Below are 15,654 nucleotides of genomic sequence, written 5' to 3'. Positions count from 1 at the left end.
GGATAATATTTCTCTATGTCCATTAGTAACATTTTCCTATATCAAGACCCACCTTTTGTATTCCATCAGTTATGTAATGACTTGGAGAGGTTTGTATCATAAGTACACCTGGAAATTTCATTTGTGTACTCCTTTTCCTAGATTGTTTATATGATTTTAAAGTGATTCCTGGTTCAAATCTTTGGGGATCCTCACTATTTGTTTTTACTTTTTTCTGTCTTGAAATAATTTCTTTTTTTTTTTTTTTTTAATTTTTTTTTTCAACGTTTATTTATTTTTGGGACAGAGAGAGACAGAGCATGAACGGGGGAGGGGCAGAGAGAGAGGGAGATACAGAATCGGAAACAGGCTCCAGGCTCTGAGCCATCAGCCCAGAGCCCGACGCAGGGCTCGAACTCACGGACCGCGAGATCGTGACCTGGCTGAAGTCGGACGCTTAACCGACTGCGCCACCCAGGCGCCCCGAAATAATTTCTTTATAACTTCCTTCAACTCAAGGTGATTCGGCTTCCTAAACAGTCTTTGTTGTGGAAATATAATCAACAACTACATATTTTTCTTAATTTTCTTGAAGGTTTTTTTTTTTTTTTTAACTCTGATTGCTTAATCAGTCATGTTTTCTCTTTACAGATACAGTGCTGATTTCTTCTCAGTGACTTTATAGTGAACTTCCTAAGACTTAGTATTTTATCTCCTATATGAACTGTGTTTAAAAAATGAATCTTTTTAATGTAGGGTGGGTGGTATCTGTGTATCTTATATACATTTTGAACTAAAGGTTTAATTTTAATTTTAATATATTTTAATTGAATTTCCTCTGTCCCTTTATAATCAATTAACTTAGTAAGTTAAAAAATTCATTTCTTCCTGAGGATCTTTTTTTTCTTCTAAAAAGGTAACTTCACACAAATAATATATTGGAATTTTATTTCAATGGTATTACTTTTTTATGGATAAATAAATTGAGTTTAAAGAGATTAAATAATTTGCCCAAATTCACTAAGCGAGGAGTTACAGAGTGGGACTATATGGAATCCCAAACCCTTGTTTAACCACTGTGCTGCATTTCTTCTTCAGGGAAAAGATGTGAAAAGGCATGACCTTGGGGCATGGAGATATTGGTTGAGCATATAAGACTAAAGGGAAGGGCTTGTATCTTAAGATAGCCAGCATTATAGAAATCATAGTATATTGTCTGAATTTAAATGAAAGAATATAGAATGTTTTTATTAAACTGATGAATATAGTCTATGGTGAGATTTCAAAAGCTGTTTGAAGTATTTTTAATTAAATGTCATTAGAACATATTTGATTACCAAGTTCATGTGACTTAAATATTTTGTGCTGTTCTATCTTCTCCTTATCAAATTTATCATAATGTGGCCATAATTTTATTTCTAGGTAGTAGGCCTGTACCGATTATGTGGTTCGGCAGCAGTCAAGAAAGAACTTCGAGAGGCTTTTGAGAGAGATAGCAAAGCTGTTGGTCTGTGTGAAAACCAGTACCCAGATATAAATGTAATAACAGGTAATAAATAGTTTTTATTCTCTGTACACATTCTGGAAAGAATACATCTGTAGGAAAAGGACTTAAAATACTATTTTGTAGCCTAAATTTAATTGGGTTTTATTCTGAAGTCTTATTTTCCTTCCTTCACAAACATTGTATTATTTTCTGTGGGGAGGTAGTACCAAGATATGGTCCTTGCCCTCAAACCACCAATAAATATTGGGGGGGAAATACGACCTATGTTAAATTAGCTATTACTAGGTAGCGGAAGGAAAAAGGTACATTTTCTTCATAGAAGGATAAATAAAACACCATCAGAGTTCAGTTTGATTGTCGCCAGGTCATGTAAAGGGCATTGACTATTTGGATAGAGAATTCAGATTTATTTACTAGGCAGAGGGGACCCATCAAAGATTTTTTTATTTATTTTTGAGAGACAGAGAGAGGCAGAGCATGAGCAGGGGAGGGGGAGAGAGAGAGAGAGATACAGAATCTGAAGCAGGCTCCAGGCTCGGAGCTGTTTGTTAGCGCGGGGCCCAAACTCACGAACTGCAAGACCATGACCTGAGCTGAAGTCGGACCCTCAACCGACTGAGCCACCCAGGCACCCCCCATCAAAGATTGTTCAGCAGGGGAGTGAAATCTTTAGAGAGATAGTCTTCAGGAATATTAATCTGGCAACTCTATGTGACGGATTGTAATTAAAAGAAACCAGAGGACAGAAGACCAATTAGGAAGCCTTAGCAGTAGTACTAGCAAAGAGGTGATAAGAGCTGAAGGAGTCTTGTAGCAGTAACAATAGGAAAGAATAGAACTGAAAAGATATGAAGAAAGAGAGGGCCCAGACAAGCATGACTTTGACGCCTTGTTGATTTGGTACCATTTACAGAAACTAAGAAGCTGAGAGGAGAGCTACTGCTTTTGGTGGAGAAATGTGAAAAGAAAAAACACAAAAAACTATGAATTGGGTTTCGTTTCAAACTTATATACTGAATTTGAGGTACTAGTAGGTGATCTACATGGATATATCAGGCAAAGTAGAAAGTGCTCATCTACAGCTAAGGAGAGGATATAGTAAAATTTACCAAGTGGTGAGTATATTCCAATATATAACATTGGAAATATACTTCTAGTACTCCTGAGACGTGGAGGCAATGTGCGGGTCATTAGCATATAATTGTAATTAACACTTTGTGATTGTCGGTAAAGTTTGAAGAGACAAGATCTTTGAGGATCTCCAAACTTTGGAGGCACGAAGACAAAGAAGATCCAGCTGAAGAGATTGAGAGGATAGGAGTCAGAAAGTTTGGGAAACGAAAGACAATAGTTTAAGGAAAGGTATGAGGCAGTGTCATTTGATGGAGAGATCATATAAGATGGGAACAGAAATAAGGCCTTTGAATTTGGCCATTATGAGATTGTTTATCACTAATCGATATCTTCAGGGACTCTTGACTTATAATTCCGTGTTTTTGTTGTTGTATTTTATTAGCAAAGTTGTCAAGCATATATAAAAATAGAATACTGTGACAAACCCTCTATATCTATTACCTGGCTTCCATAATCAACACATGACCATACCTGTCTCTTTTATACCCCTCATTTGATTCTCCCCTAGACATGGATTATTTTGAAGTATATCTTCAGTATCCTATCCTTTCACCTATAGATGGTTTGGTATGTATCTTCAGATCTTCTTTGTATTTTGATAGTTCTTTGTCTTCCCTCTACTGGTAACTGCCATTTTTTTTTCATGCTGTAATATTATTTATCTCTCTAATTTGATTTGTCATTTTACATGCAATTAATTGCCTCGGAGAGAATTTGAGGAAGGTTCAACCTGCACATATTAAAGAGGTTTTTGTTGGTTGGAATCCTTTAAAGCTTACTTTTAGGATTGAGGCTTTTCAAATAGTTGAGATTCCCAATCTCTGAATTCTGAATGACTATATTTTCATGTATTTAATATATACTCTTAGATAATCAAAACTTTGATCCTAACCATTTTAATTCTAACAGACAATAAATCAAGGAACTTTTTCTTTCTTCTAAATTTTAGCAAACCAGAGATAATGGTTACTTTTATTTTTGTAAAGGAAGAAAGCTTATTCTTTCTACAAAAAATGAATTATGTCTACAAAAAAGAAAGTAGAATTTTTCCCTTAATAATATGTAATTAACAAAATTAGTAAAGAATCCATTAAAGAGAGATTTTATAAATAGCAGTTCCCAGGAAATTACACTCTATAACTAAATGAAATATTTAATATTGTTGAGGCATTATCTTAAAAAAAATTGTGCAAATATGTATGAATTAAAAAGATAACATGACGTGGCTTGATTTGATTATTTGCTATAAGACAAGGTCCTTAGTTAGAAATTTGCAGCGTGTGGAGATGATATGAACAATAGGTCAATGAATGTTAGATTTGTATCATTCGTTTCTAAAATTGAGTGTCTCCATAGTTTATGAATTGGGTATTTTTTTGCTCTATTGTTTATACTCTTTCATTTCAGGAAAGCTGTTTTTCAAAAGAACCTAGAGCTATTTTCTTTCTTGATAAAAAAAAAAAACAACAACAATGAAATGATGTAAAAGTTGTCTGACAAATATCATTGAGATTACAATGAATTATATGCAAGGTCTCATCATGTCTCAGTATAAAGGATATTGTTGATTTGTAGAATTTGCCGGTAATAATGTTGCCTCATGTGTTCCATGTGAACTCAAATTTCTAAGTAAACTTGAAATATAATTAACAATTCAGTAGTTCTAAAAAAATGAGATATTAATGAATGATAGAGTTTACTCACAGTTTAATGTTTATTTTATTTTTGAGACAGAGAGAGACATGAGTGGGGGAGGGGCAGAAAGAGAGACACACACAGAATCCGAAGCAGGATCCAGGCTCTGAGCTGTCAGCACACAGCCTGTACTTTACTCACAGTTTAATGTGTTCTTAGTAGTTGGTTTGTTTAAAACACATAATGAAGTGCTCTAGACAACCATATTTTTCATGGGGTACAAAATTTAAGGTATGAAATCTATTCATATTTGTTTATAGCTCTTATTTATCAAAGGAACAAGAAATTAGAAAAGTAAAAATATTTATTATTTAGTGATTATTAGAAAAGAATAATAATCTTTCCTTCCTCCTAAGAAGGAAAATCCAATTTGAATGTATCTGCCCGTTATAAAATAGACATCATATTGCAGGGTTACACAGTCACTATCTAAGTTCAATACTTAGACATTCATTTGACCATGACTTTTCTAATTTTAATTCTTTTTAAATTCTTAATTCTTTTATTTTGCCTCAAAAGAAAACTTTATCAGCAATAACCCCCAAATTATCTTTAATTCTTTTATTTTGCTCAGAAGAATTCCTGATCAGTAATAACCCCAAAATTATCTTTAAACCATTAATAATTTTCTTCATTTATGTATATTAAATATGCATTTCCCCCACCATGCATATTATATGTTTTCTGATCTCTGGCACATTAATTTTCAAATTATTTTTGTTTTTCTTTACCTGCATTGAACATAGACACCTAAATTGTATAAATACTAAGGAATGCAAAACACTGAGGAATAGTAATAGATTTAGCAATCAAAATATACTGAGGCAGTATAGAGAGTCCACTTAATCACTTATCCTTCCCTATCTAGAAGTTAATTGGTTTACTTACTAAATATTTATTGATGTCATTTACTATATGTCAGGCATTCTTCTAGGCACCAGGGACAAGTGAACAAGATGAACAGTATCTCAGTCCTCATATATGTATTCTTGTAAGGGAAGAGAATCAGTAATCAATGAATAGTAAGATATAGTAACTTATGCATGATAAGTAGGGCAATGGGAATGATACTGATTGGAGGTAGTAGTCAACTTGGTGACTCCCATGGTTGGAGTGATCAGAGAAGAAAATTGATATGAGAAGTGCCTTTTGAGCTAAAATCTGTATAATACAGAGTTAACCATTGGAAGATCTGGGGCTAGAGTTCTAGGTAGAGCAACAGAGTGAATTTTGCAAATTGAGAATTAATAAAATATAGGTACTACAGACCAGTCTCTGAGAAATAGAAGTAGTTTTAGTTATCAGAATGCCTTTCTTTTTTTTTTAGTGTGATGATACCTATTTTATCATGGGGATGAGTAGAATTTTCCTGTGTTGGTCCTTGTGCCTGAATGAAGGTGAGAGGCATATGGTTTCATAGTATCTAACTATTACAGAGCAACTTAGATGTTAGCCAAGAACCCCTTCTTTATTTACCTATAATTGCCTGCATTTTCTTCAGGTACATGGTAAAAGATGTACTATGTTGCACTAAATAAATTTTTCCATGTAAATTTTCCCCAAGTCTCCCTTACATAGTTTCTATAGCATTAAAGACTGTCACCACAAACTTGTTATCTTATGGTTTTTATGTCCCCAAAGTATTCGAAAATGTTAAGGTTGGGGGTGCCTGTCTGGCTCAGTTGGTTAAATGTCTGACTCTTGACTTTAGCTCAAGTCATGATCTTGTTTGTGAGTTCAAGCCTCCCATCAGGTTCTGCACTGACAGCACGGAGCCTGCTTGGGATTCTCTGTTTCCTCTCTCTCTGCCCTTCCCCCACTCATGCTTGCTTGCTCTCCTACACTCACTCTCTCTCTCTCTCTCAAAAAAAAAAAAAAAGATGTTAACATGGCAGTATGGCTTAAGATACTCATATCACTAACTTTTTGGGATAAGGTCATATAGCTAACTTCTAGATTGATAGGTAGTTACATAGTATATGTCACCATATAGTAAAAATACCTCCTCTCTATATCATTTTATAAAATCTTTTTATTTTTCTAATGAACTTAATTATTCTATATATAGAATTTTCTAATGTCTACATACAGAAAAGGAGCGATAACTTTTACTTTGTTGAACATAATGTGCATTGAACAGACTTTAAGTGCTTAGTATTTGTTAGTAATAATTCTCCCTTATTTGCCCTCAAATTATAGTGAAGTAAGTAATCTTGAACTTGTGTTAATTTAAAATTTCATTTATATTAATGGTTGCTTAGTGTATTATACAAAGGATAATGGTATTTGAAATATGTGTTTTACTAAACTATAACATTATCTTTTCTGGAGATCTTTTAGGTTTTAATTTAATTTAATTGCATTATAGGGTGAGTCTCAAACTACCAGGGCATATTAAGTTTCGTTAGAACTAACGAGTCTTGCTTTTTGTCAAGGAACACACGTGGAATCTTTTTTATTTTTATTTTTTTAAATCATGCCCTAGAGGGTTGGTAGCTGTCTTTATTTGGCAGCTACAGAAAATTGGGTTTTCACTTTCTAACTGTAACTCAGTTGTCCTCTTTACACCACATGTTGCTATTCATTGTAGATAGGTTTAGACTGCAAAACTAATGATGGTAGTAAAAAAAGTCACATGATATAAGTTAAGGAATGGGAATAAACAATTACTACATGTCTACGGTGTATAAAATGCTTTATTGTTATCATCACTGTACATCTAGCATGTATTGATTGTTAGGATATGTCAGGCTCTTTATACATATTCTGTTTCTTCTTATATGTCAGGAAGAAGTCTGGTCAATATACTCTTGGTTTCCCAGCACTATTTCCAGATTGTTATCTTTTCACTGTTGAACAGAAACTTATGCTCTTCTGAGAATAAAGCTCTCAAGTTTCATGGTGCATACCTACACTGCCTCTGTCTTTCCTATTTAAGATTATCTGCAGAACTCTTGGACATTCCCATTTATTCAGTGAATACTTTTTTAAAGTTTTTTTTAAATTTTAGAGAGAATGAGCAGGGGAGAGAGGGAGAGGGAAAGAGAGAGAAAAGGCGAGGGAGAGAGAAGGAGAGAGAGAGAGGGAGGGAGAGGGAGAGAGAATCCCAAGCAGGCTCCACATTTAAGGCAGAGCCAGATGCAGGGCTCTAGACTATGACTTTGGGATCATGACCCAAGCCAAAATCAAGAGTTAGATACTCAACTGACTGACCGAGCCACCCAGGCGCTTCCAGTGAACAATTTGGATATCTTACCAATGGTTATATTTCAAACGAAAGTCCTGTCTTTGTCCTAAGTGATTTTAACATGCAAATGACCCATCCAAAATCTATTAAAAGACTACTTTCTTTCCATTGGATTGTCTTTACACCTTATCAAGAATTTATTGACCATAAATATGAGGGTTTATTTCTGGACTCTGAGTTCTGTTTCATAGATCTGTATGTCTATCCTTATATCAGTACCACATTGTTTTGATTAATGAAATTTTATAGTAAAATTTGAAATTTGGAGGTGTTAGGCTACCGATGTTCTTTTTTTTTTTAAGATTTTTTTGGGCTATTTTGGCTTTTTCATACTAATTTTAGGATCAGCTTGTAAATTTCTGTGAAAAATCTATGTAGGATTTTGATAGGTTTTATGTTGAATCTATAGTCAGTTTGGAGAGTATTTTCATTTTAACAGTATTAGGTGTTGTGATCTATGAACATGGGATAGCTGTCCATTTATTTAAGTTTTTAAATTTTTTTCATAAATGATTTTTAGTTTTCAGAGCACAAGTTTTGTATTTCTTTTGTTAAATTTATTCCTAAGTATTTAATTATTTTGATGCTGTTGTAAAAGGAATTATCTTTTTTTTTTTTTTTTTTGGACTGTTCATTTTTAGTGCATAGAAATACAGTTGAGGGGCACCTGGGTGGCTCAGTTGGTTAAGCATCTGACTCTTGATTTCTGCTTAGGTCTTGATCTCACCATTGTGAGATAGAGCTCCCACGCTGGGCTTTGCACTGAGCATGGAGACTGCTTAAGATTTTCTCTCTTTCTCCCTCTGCCCTTCTCCCCATGTTCTCTCTCTAAAATAAAAATCAAAACACAATACAGTTGATTTTTGCATATTGATCTTGTACTTTGCTAAACTCAATTATTCTGGTTTTTTAGTGGATTCCTTAGGATTTTCTATATGCAAGATTATGTTACCTGCAAATAGAGATATTTTTACTTCTCTCTTTCCAAGGTGGATCCTTCTTATTTCTTTTTCTTGCTTAATTAACCCTGGCTAGAACCTCCAATGTAATGTTGAACAGCAGTGGCAAGAGCTGAACATCCTTATCTTGTTCTTGATTTTAGGAGAAAAGCATTCAGCTTTTGACCATTACTTACGATATTAACTGGATTTTTCATAGATCCCCTTTAGCAAGTTGAGGAAGTTCCCTTCTATTCCAAGTTTTTTGGGTGTTTTTATCATGACAGTGTGTTGAATTTTGCTCAATGACTTTTATGACTCTGTTGAAATGATTGTGTGGTTTTGTCCTTTATTCTATTGATATAGTATATTACATGAATTGGTTTTCAGATGTTAAGCCAACCTTTGCATTCCTGAGATAAATCCCACTTAGTCCTGATGTATATTCTTTTTTTTTTTTCCTTTTTAATATGTTGCTGGATTTAGTTGCTAGTATTTTGTTGAGGAGTTTTGTGTCCTACACGATATTGGTCTATAGTTTTCTTGTAATGTCTTTGTCTGGTTTTGGTGTCAGCATAATACTGGTCTTGTAGAATGAGTTGAGAAGTGTTTTCTATTTTTGGTAAGAGTTTGTGAAAAATTAGTATTAGTTCTTCTTTCAGTATTTGGTAGCATTCAACTATCACTTAAACTATCTGGGGCCGGGCTTTCTTTTGTGCGAAGTTTCAAAAATTACTAATTCAGTGTCTTATTATAAATCTCCTCAGGGGCACCTGGGTGGCTTAGTTGGTTAGGCATTTGACTCTTGATTCAGGCTCAGATCACGATGGTCTCATGGTTCATGAGTTCCAGCCTTGCATTGGGCTCTGCACTGACAGCACAGAGCCTGCTTGAGATTCTCTGTCTCCCCGCTCTCTCTGCCCCCACCCTGCTCATGCTCTCTCTCTTTCTCTCTCTCTCTCTCTCTCTCAAAATAAATAAACTTAAGAAATTGTTTAACTATAAATATATTCAGATTTTCTGTTTCTTCTTAAGTCACTTCCAATAGTTTACCTCTTTCTATGAGTTCTAGCTTTCATCTGAGTTACCTAATTTATTGCCATATAGTTATTCATAATATTCACTTATAATCCTTTTTATTTCTATAAGGTTGGTAGTGATGCCCTCTTTCATTACTGATTTTAGTAATGTGAGTCTTCTTTTTTCCTTGGTCAGCTTAGTTGAAGGTTTGTCAATTTTGTTGATCTTTTCAAAGAAACAAATTTTATTTTGTCTATTGCTTTCTATTATCTATTTCATTAATTTCTACTCTAATCTTTATATTTTCTTTTCTTCTGCTCACTTTGAGTATAACTTCCTCCCTTTTTTCTATTTTCTTAAGGGAAACTGAAATCATTTATTTGGGACCTTCCTTCTTTTCTAATGTAAACACTTAGTGCTATAGATTTCTTTCTAAATTCTAAACCTCATCCCACAAATTCCGATGTGTTTTGTTTTCATTTTCACTCAGTTCAAACACTTTTTAATTAAAAAAAATTTTTTTTTAATGTTTATTTTTTGAGAGAGAGAGAGAGAGAGAGAGAGGGAGAGACAATGTGAGTGGGGAGGGGCAGAGAGAGAGAGAGGGAGACACAGAATCTGAGGCAGGCTTCAGGCTCTGAGCTGTCAGCACAGAGCCCGATGTAGGGCTTGAACTCACCAGCAGTGAGATCATACCTGAGCTGAAGTCGGATACTCAACCAACTGAGCCACCCAGGCGCCCCTTTAAAAATATTTTTTTAATGTTTATTTATTTTTGAGAGAGAGAGGGAGAGGGAGAGCGAGGGATCAGGAGGGGCAGAGAGAGACAGAGACACAGAATCCTAAGTAGGCTCCCTGATACAGGGCTCAAACCCACGAACCGTGAGATCGTGACCTGAACCGAAGTCAGACACCCAACCAACTGAGCCACCCAGGCATCCCTCATTTTCTGATTTTCCTTTTTCTTTCTTCTTTGATTCATGGATTATTTAGAAGTATGTTCGTTTGTGTCAAAATATTTACAGAATTTTCCAGATACTTTTTTATTATTAATTTCTCATTTAATTCCATTATAATCATAGTACATACTTCATGTGACTTGAATCTTTTTGTATTTATTTAAACTTATTCTAAGGTCAAGATATGCTCTTCTGTGTGGTAAATGTTTCATTTGAACCCTTGAGAAGAATGTGTGTTCTGGTGTTTGGAGATGTAATATACTATAATTACCAATGCAGTCAAGTTGATTAATAATGTTGTTCCAGTCTTCCATGTCTTTATGTGTTTTCTTTCTTCTTGTTAAGAGAGGCATGTTGAAATCTTCAATTACAATTGTGGTTTTGACTCACCCATTTTCTACCTCCCGTTTTCCTTTAAAGACTTACACATGTATTAGGTCACTGGTATTTATTTTACAGCTCACCGATATTCTGTTCATTTTTCCAGTCTTTTTTTTTAATCTCTCTGTTTAATTTTAGTTATTTCTATTGCTGTGTCTTCAAGTCATTAATCTTCTCTGCTAATATTAATTTAACTCTTTGTATTTTTAATCTCTGATATTTTAATTTTCACTATTAGAAATTTGATCTTTTTTTCAAACATTCTGTCTCTCTACTTGGCATGTTCAGTCTTTCTTCTAGCTTCTTAAACATATGAAATACCATATAATAACTGTTGCAATGTCCTTGTCTACTAATTCTATCAGCTATGTCATTTCTGGGTTGGTTCACAATTGATTTTTCTCCGCATTATAGATCATATTTGCCTGCTTCTTTATACACATGGTCATTTTTTATTGGATGTCAGATGTGAATTTTACCTTCTTGGGTGCTAGATACATATATTTTTTAATTTTATAGACACTCTTGGGCTTTGTTCTAGTATACAATGAAGTTACTTGGGAACCGTTAGATTTTTTGTAGGTGTGCTTGTAAGCAGAAAGAGAGCAGCTTTTAAATAAGTCTTCTCTTTTTATATTTCTTTGATTCACTACTGAAGCAAAACCCTTCTCTGCATTCATATTAGTTTCCTATGGCTGCTAAGTGCCACAAACTAGGTGATTAAAACAACAGAAATGTATTGCCTCATGGTTCTGGAGGCTGGAAGTCCAAAATCAAGTTGTCAGCAGGATCTTGCTCCCTCTGAAACCTGTAGGGAAATTCTTCCTTGCTTCATCATAGCCTTTGTTTTTTTTGCTGGCGATCTTTGGCATTCCCTCATTTATAGATGCATCACTCCAGTTCTCTGGCTTCACACAGTTCTCCCCTGCTTCTTCACGTCCTCTTGCCTTTTTGTATGTCTGTCTCTGTGTCTAAATTCCCCTTTTATAAGAACACCAGTCAGAATGTATTAGGGCCTACCCTACTGACTTCATTTTAACTTGATTATCTCTGTAAAGATCCTGTTCCAAACACGGCCACATTCTGAAGTGCTGAGAGATAAGACTCAAATATATGTTTGTGGAAGACACAATTCAAGCTGTAACAGTACTATACCCAAATATCGTAAGTTACGAAGTTTTCCACTTTGGTTGCTCAGAACAGGAGCTATTTATTGCCTGCTAGTATAAGCTCCTGAAATTGTTCCCTTTAATCTTTTTGGGTGGTTCCTTTTCCAACCTTGGTTAGTTTCCTCACCTGCACATGCTGATCAGTACTCAGAGACTCAGGGGGATTCTTGGAAATCTCCAGAGGTTTTTTTTTTTTTTTTTTTTGTTTTTGGTTTTTTTTTTTTTTAATTTTTTTTTTCAACGTTTATTTTTATTTTTGGGACAGAGAGAGACAGAGCATGAACGGGCGAGGGGCAGAGAGAGAGGGAGACACAGAATCGGAAACAGGCTCCAGGCTCCGAGCCATCAGCCCAGAGCCTGACGCGGGGCTCGAACTCACAGACTGTGAGATCGTGACCTGGCTGAAGTCGGACGCTTAACCGACTGCGCCACCCAGGCGCCCCTTTGTTTTGGTTTTTTTGAGCAGCTATCTACTCTCTAATACTCTGTCCTGCAAGCTCTAGCTGCTTTGACTTCCTTAGTCTTCTAGCTTCCTCTCCTCAGCTTAGCTGGACCTACTAGCTACCTGTGTTTGCACCCCCTCACAGTGACTTGGAAAGGTTTTCGGGCAATAAGGCAGTTATGAGCACACCTCATTAGATTCCCATCCCTTAGGGATCACTATCCTTCTTTGACTGATGTCTAATATGTTGGACATAGTTTTTTAATTTTTTTTTTCAGATATTTTATCTGGTGTTCCCAGTTGTTTCAGGCAGGAAGTTAGATCTGGTCGCCATTGCTCTGTGTTGGTTAGAACAGCTGTTTTTCTGTTTTTCTGGCCCCAGTGCAAGCTGCTTTGAAATACTGTGATGTGGCTATAAAACTGATTGAGGAAGCTTTCTGTATACTGAAAAGATCTCAAGGATATGATGTTAAATGAAACACCAAGAAACAGAACAGGACATGATATGCACTATCTGTTATGTAACAAATGATAATAATAGTAATACATTATTTATATTTACATAAACAAACATGGAAGGATCCATAAGAAACTAATGAATCATATTACTATCAAAATTGAAAAGATTATCAGAAGGTGGTGGGGGCTCCAGGAGGTGGCATCTTGCACTGTAGTTCACGCTCAGTCATGTCAGAGCTCAGGTCATTGGATGCCAGCCCGGGGTCCCCGGCCATGCACAAGGCAGGGTGTTGAGGCATAGGTTGGAAAACGAGGATACTCAAACCAGACAACTGCAAGATGCTGTCACAAACGTGGAGAAGCATTTCGGAGAGCTGTGCCAAATCTTTGCTGCTTATGTGCGGAAAAATGCCAGACTGTGAGACAAAGCAGACCTACTGGTGAATGAAATCAACGTGTATGCCTCTACAGAGACCCCAGGTTTAGAGCAGGGCCTGAAAAAAATAAAGGAGGGAGGGAGGGAGGGAGGGAGGTAAGGAGGGTGGGAGGGAGGGAAGGAAGGAAGGAAGGAGAGAGAGAGACAAAGAAAGAAAGGAAGAAAGCAGGGCCTAAAAAACGTTTCTGATTAGTTTGCCAAACTTCAGTATTATCAACAAGCAGAGGTTGAAAGACTTGAAGCCAGAGTAGTTGAACCTTTGAAAGCTTATGGAACCATTGTGAAAATGAAATGAGAGGATCTCAGAGCAACATTAATAGCAATGAATTGGGAAGCCAATCAGTTAACTCAGAAGGAATACATATTATTGTATCCTTTGACTTTTGATCTTTTTTTGTTTGTTTGCTTTTTAATGTTTGTTTATTTTTGAGAGAGTGCAAGTGGGGGAGGGGCAGAATGAGGGGGACAGATGATCGGAAGTGGGCTCTGCTCTCATAGCAGCGAGCCCGATATGGGGCTTGAACTCACAAACTGTGAGATCATGACCCGAGCCGAAGTTGGATGCTCAACTGACTGAGCATCTGACTTTTGATCTTTAAAAAAATGTTTTGTAAGGCAGAAACTTAATTGCAGAGAGCCACAATGGATGCTACCTGAACAACTCGTCATCTGGAGGAAACTATTGACAATTTTGAAAAGCAGAAAATAAAGGACATAAAGACTATATTTTTAGAATTTATCACTATTGAAATGTTACTTCATGGCAAAGTTTTAAAGGTCTGCACTGCTATCTACCAATTTATACAAAATATTGATGAAGATTTAGAGGTTTTTCGAAATTGTCCATATCAACCAGATTATTCATCCTGTTTAGATATTGTCAGAGCAGATCCAAAGTCATCTCTTCAAAGATCACTGTCAGCTAAGTGTGTATCTGCAATAGGACAGATAACTAATAAAGGATCAACAAGCAAAAGATGATGATGAAGAGGATGATGAGGACTTAGATGTTACAGAATAAAATTAGTTTTCTTAAGTAATTTCACATTTCATTTTTCTTTTCTTTTTTTTTTTAATGTTTATTTTTGAGAGAGAGAGAGCAGGGAAGGGACAGAGAGAGAATCCCAAGCAGGCTCTGTGCTATCAGCCTGACACAACGCAGAGTCTGACACAGGGCTTGAACTCACCAACTGTGAGATCATGACCTGAGCCAAACAAAGTCAGGCGTTTAACCAACTGAACCACCCAGGCACCTCTCACATTTCATTTTTCATCTTAAATGACTTGGAATCCAGAATTACTAGTTTGTAAAACTTTATACTGGCTTCATAGACATTAAACCTCAAAATGAAGTCCTACTGGAAATGAAAATTAAAGGAAATTTATGCTGACCAAAAATGAAGATTTTAAAAAATAATGCACACCAATCATTTCAATATCCTATCTAGCAGTATGTGATTTTTGAATAGGTTCCGTTAAAAAAAAAAGATGATATATTTCAAAAGTACTTTATATTAATGCACTATACCTAGTTGAGATTGCAATATAAATACTGTAGATGAAAAAACCAAGAGATCTAACACTTCCACTTGCTTCTTTTGCTTTCATCACCAAAAAAGGGTCTTTAGTCATTCTGATTAAATACAAATTCTGTTCCATAAAGTCTTATCAAAAAGATAGGTTTTTTTTCTGTACTGTTTTTCCCTTTTACTACAACCTGAAGTTTCCTTATTTGATGCATAATTTACTTTTCAACAAGAATGTAATTACTTTTGATTAAAGGTAATGGGACACTAGGATATCAGTGTCTTAAAACTACATAAAGCATAAATTTTAGCTTCACATAAATGTGAAAACCATATTCAGCCTGATTCTGGTTTTAAAATGAAGATGCTATTACACTAAAGCATTATTACACTAAAACATATAAAGCAGTACTACAATTTCTGGAAATCTGTAATTTGGTGGAATGTGGCCTAAGAAAACATGGAAAACCATAAATCATTACAAGTCTGTAAACATTTTACTAAACTGCCATCTAATTAATGAAAGAGTATATACTTTTATTCTTGAAAATAATCAATTTGCTACAGCCTTTCAGTAAGTACAATACTTGTGTTTCTTTGGATGAGAATTGTACTTTTGTTATTTCATGGATACCAGTCAGGCATATAAAAATTACAAAATTCATAAAATCATTTGGGATAACCACAAAAAAGCAGTCTAAGTTCTCAGTTTAGCTGAGAGCATGTTCTGAATCAATATTGTTTAGTTTTAGGTTTTTGGTG

At 35.3% G+C, this 15,654-nt stretch overlaps 1 protein-coding gene and 1 pseudogene across 1 annotated transcript in view; both read left to right on the top strand.

Moving 5' to 3' along the window:
- Window positions 1–15,654, top strand: part of SYDE2 (synapse defective Rho GTPase homolog 2) — a 49,233-nt gene that overhangs the window by 22,216 nt on the left and 11,363 nt on the right. Inside the window, exon 4 of the mRNA XM_030327074.1 lies at window positions 1,402–1,528. Within this exon, the coding sequence (XP_030182934.1) occupies window positions 1,402–1,528 (127 nt within the window). The remainder of the gene's footprint in view (window positions 1–1,401; window positions 1,529–15,654) is intronic.
- Window positions 2,530–14,387, top strand: LOC115521393 (annotated as a pseudogene).

This window comes from Lynx canadensis, chromosome C1 (genome assembly GCF_007474595.2).
Source record: "Lynx canadensis isolate LIC74 chromosome C1, mLynCan4.pri.v2, whole genome shotgun sequence".
NCBI lineage: Eukaryota > Metazoa > Chordata > Mammalia > Carnivora > Felidae > Lynx > Lynx canadensis.
This window is presented reverse-complemented; position numbering and strand designations above follow the sequence as displayed.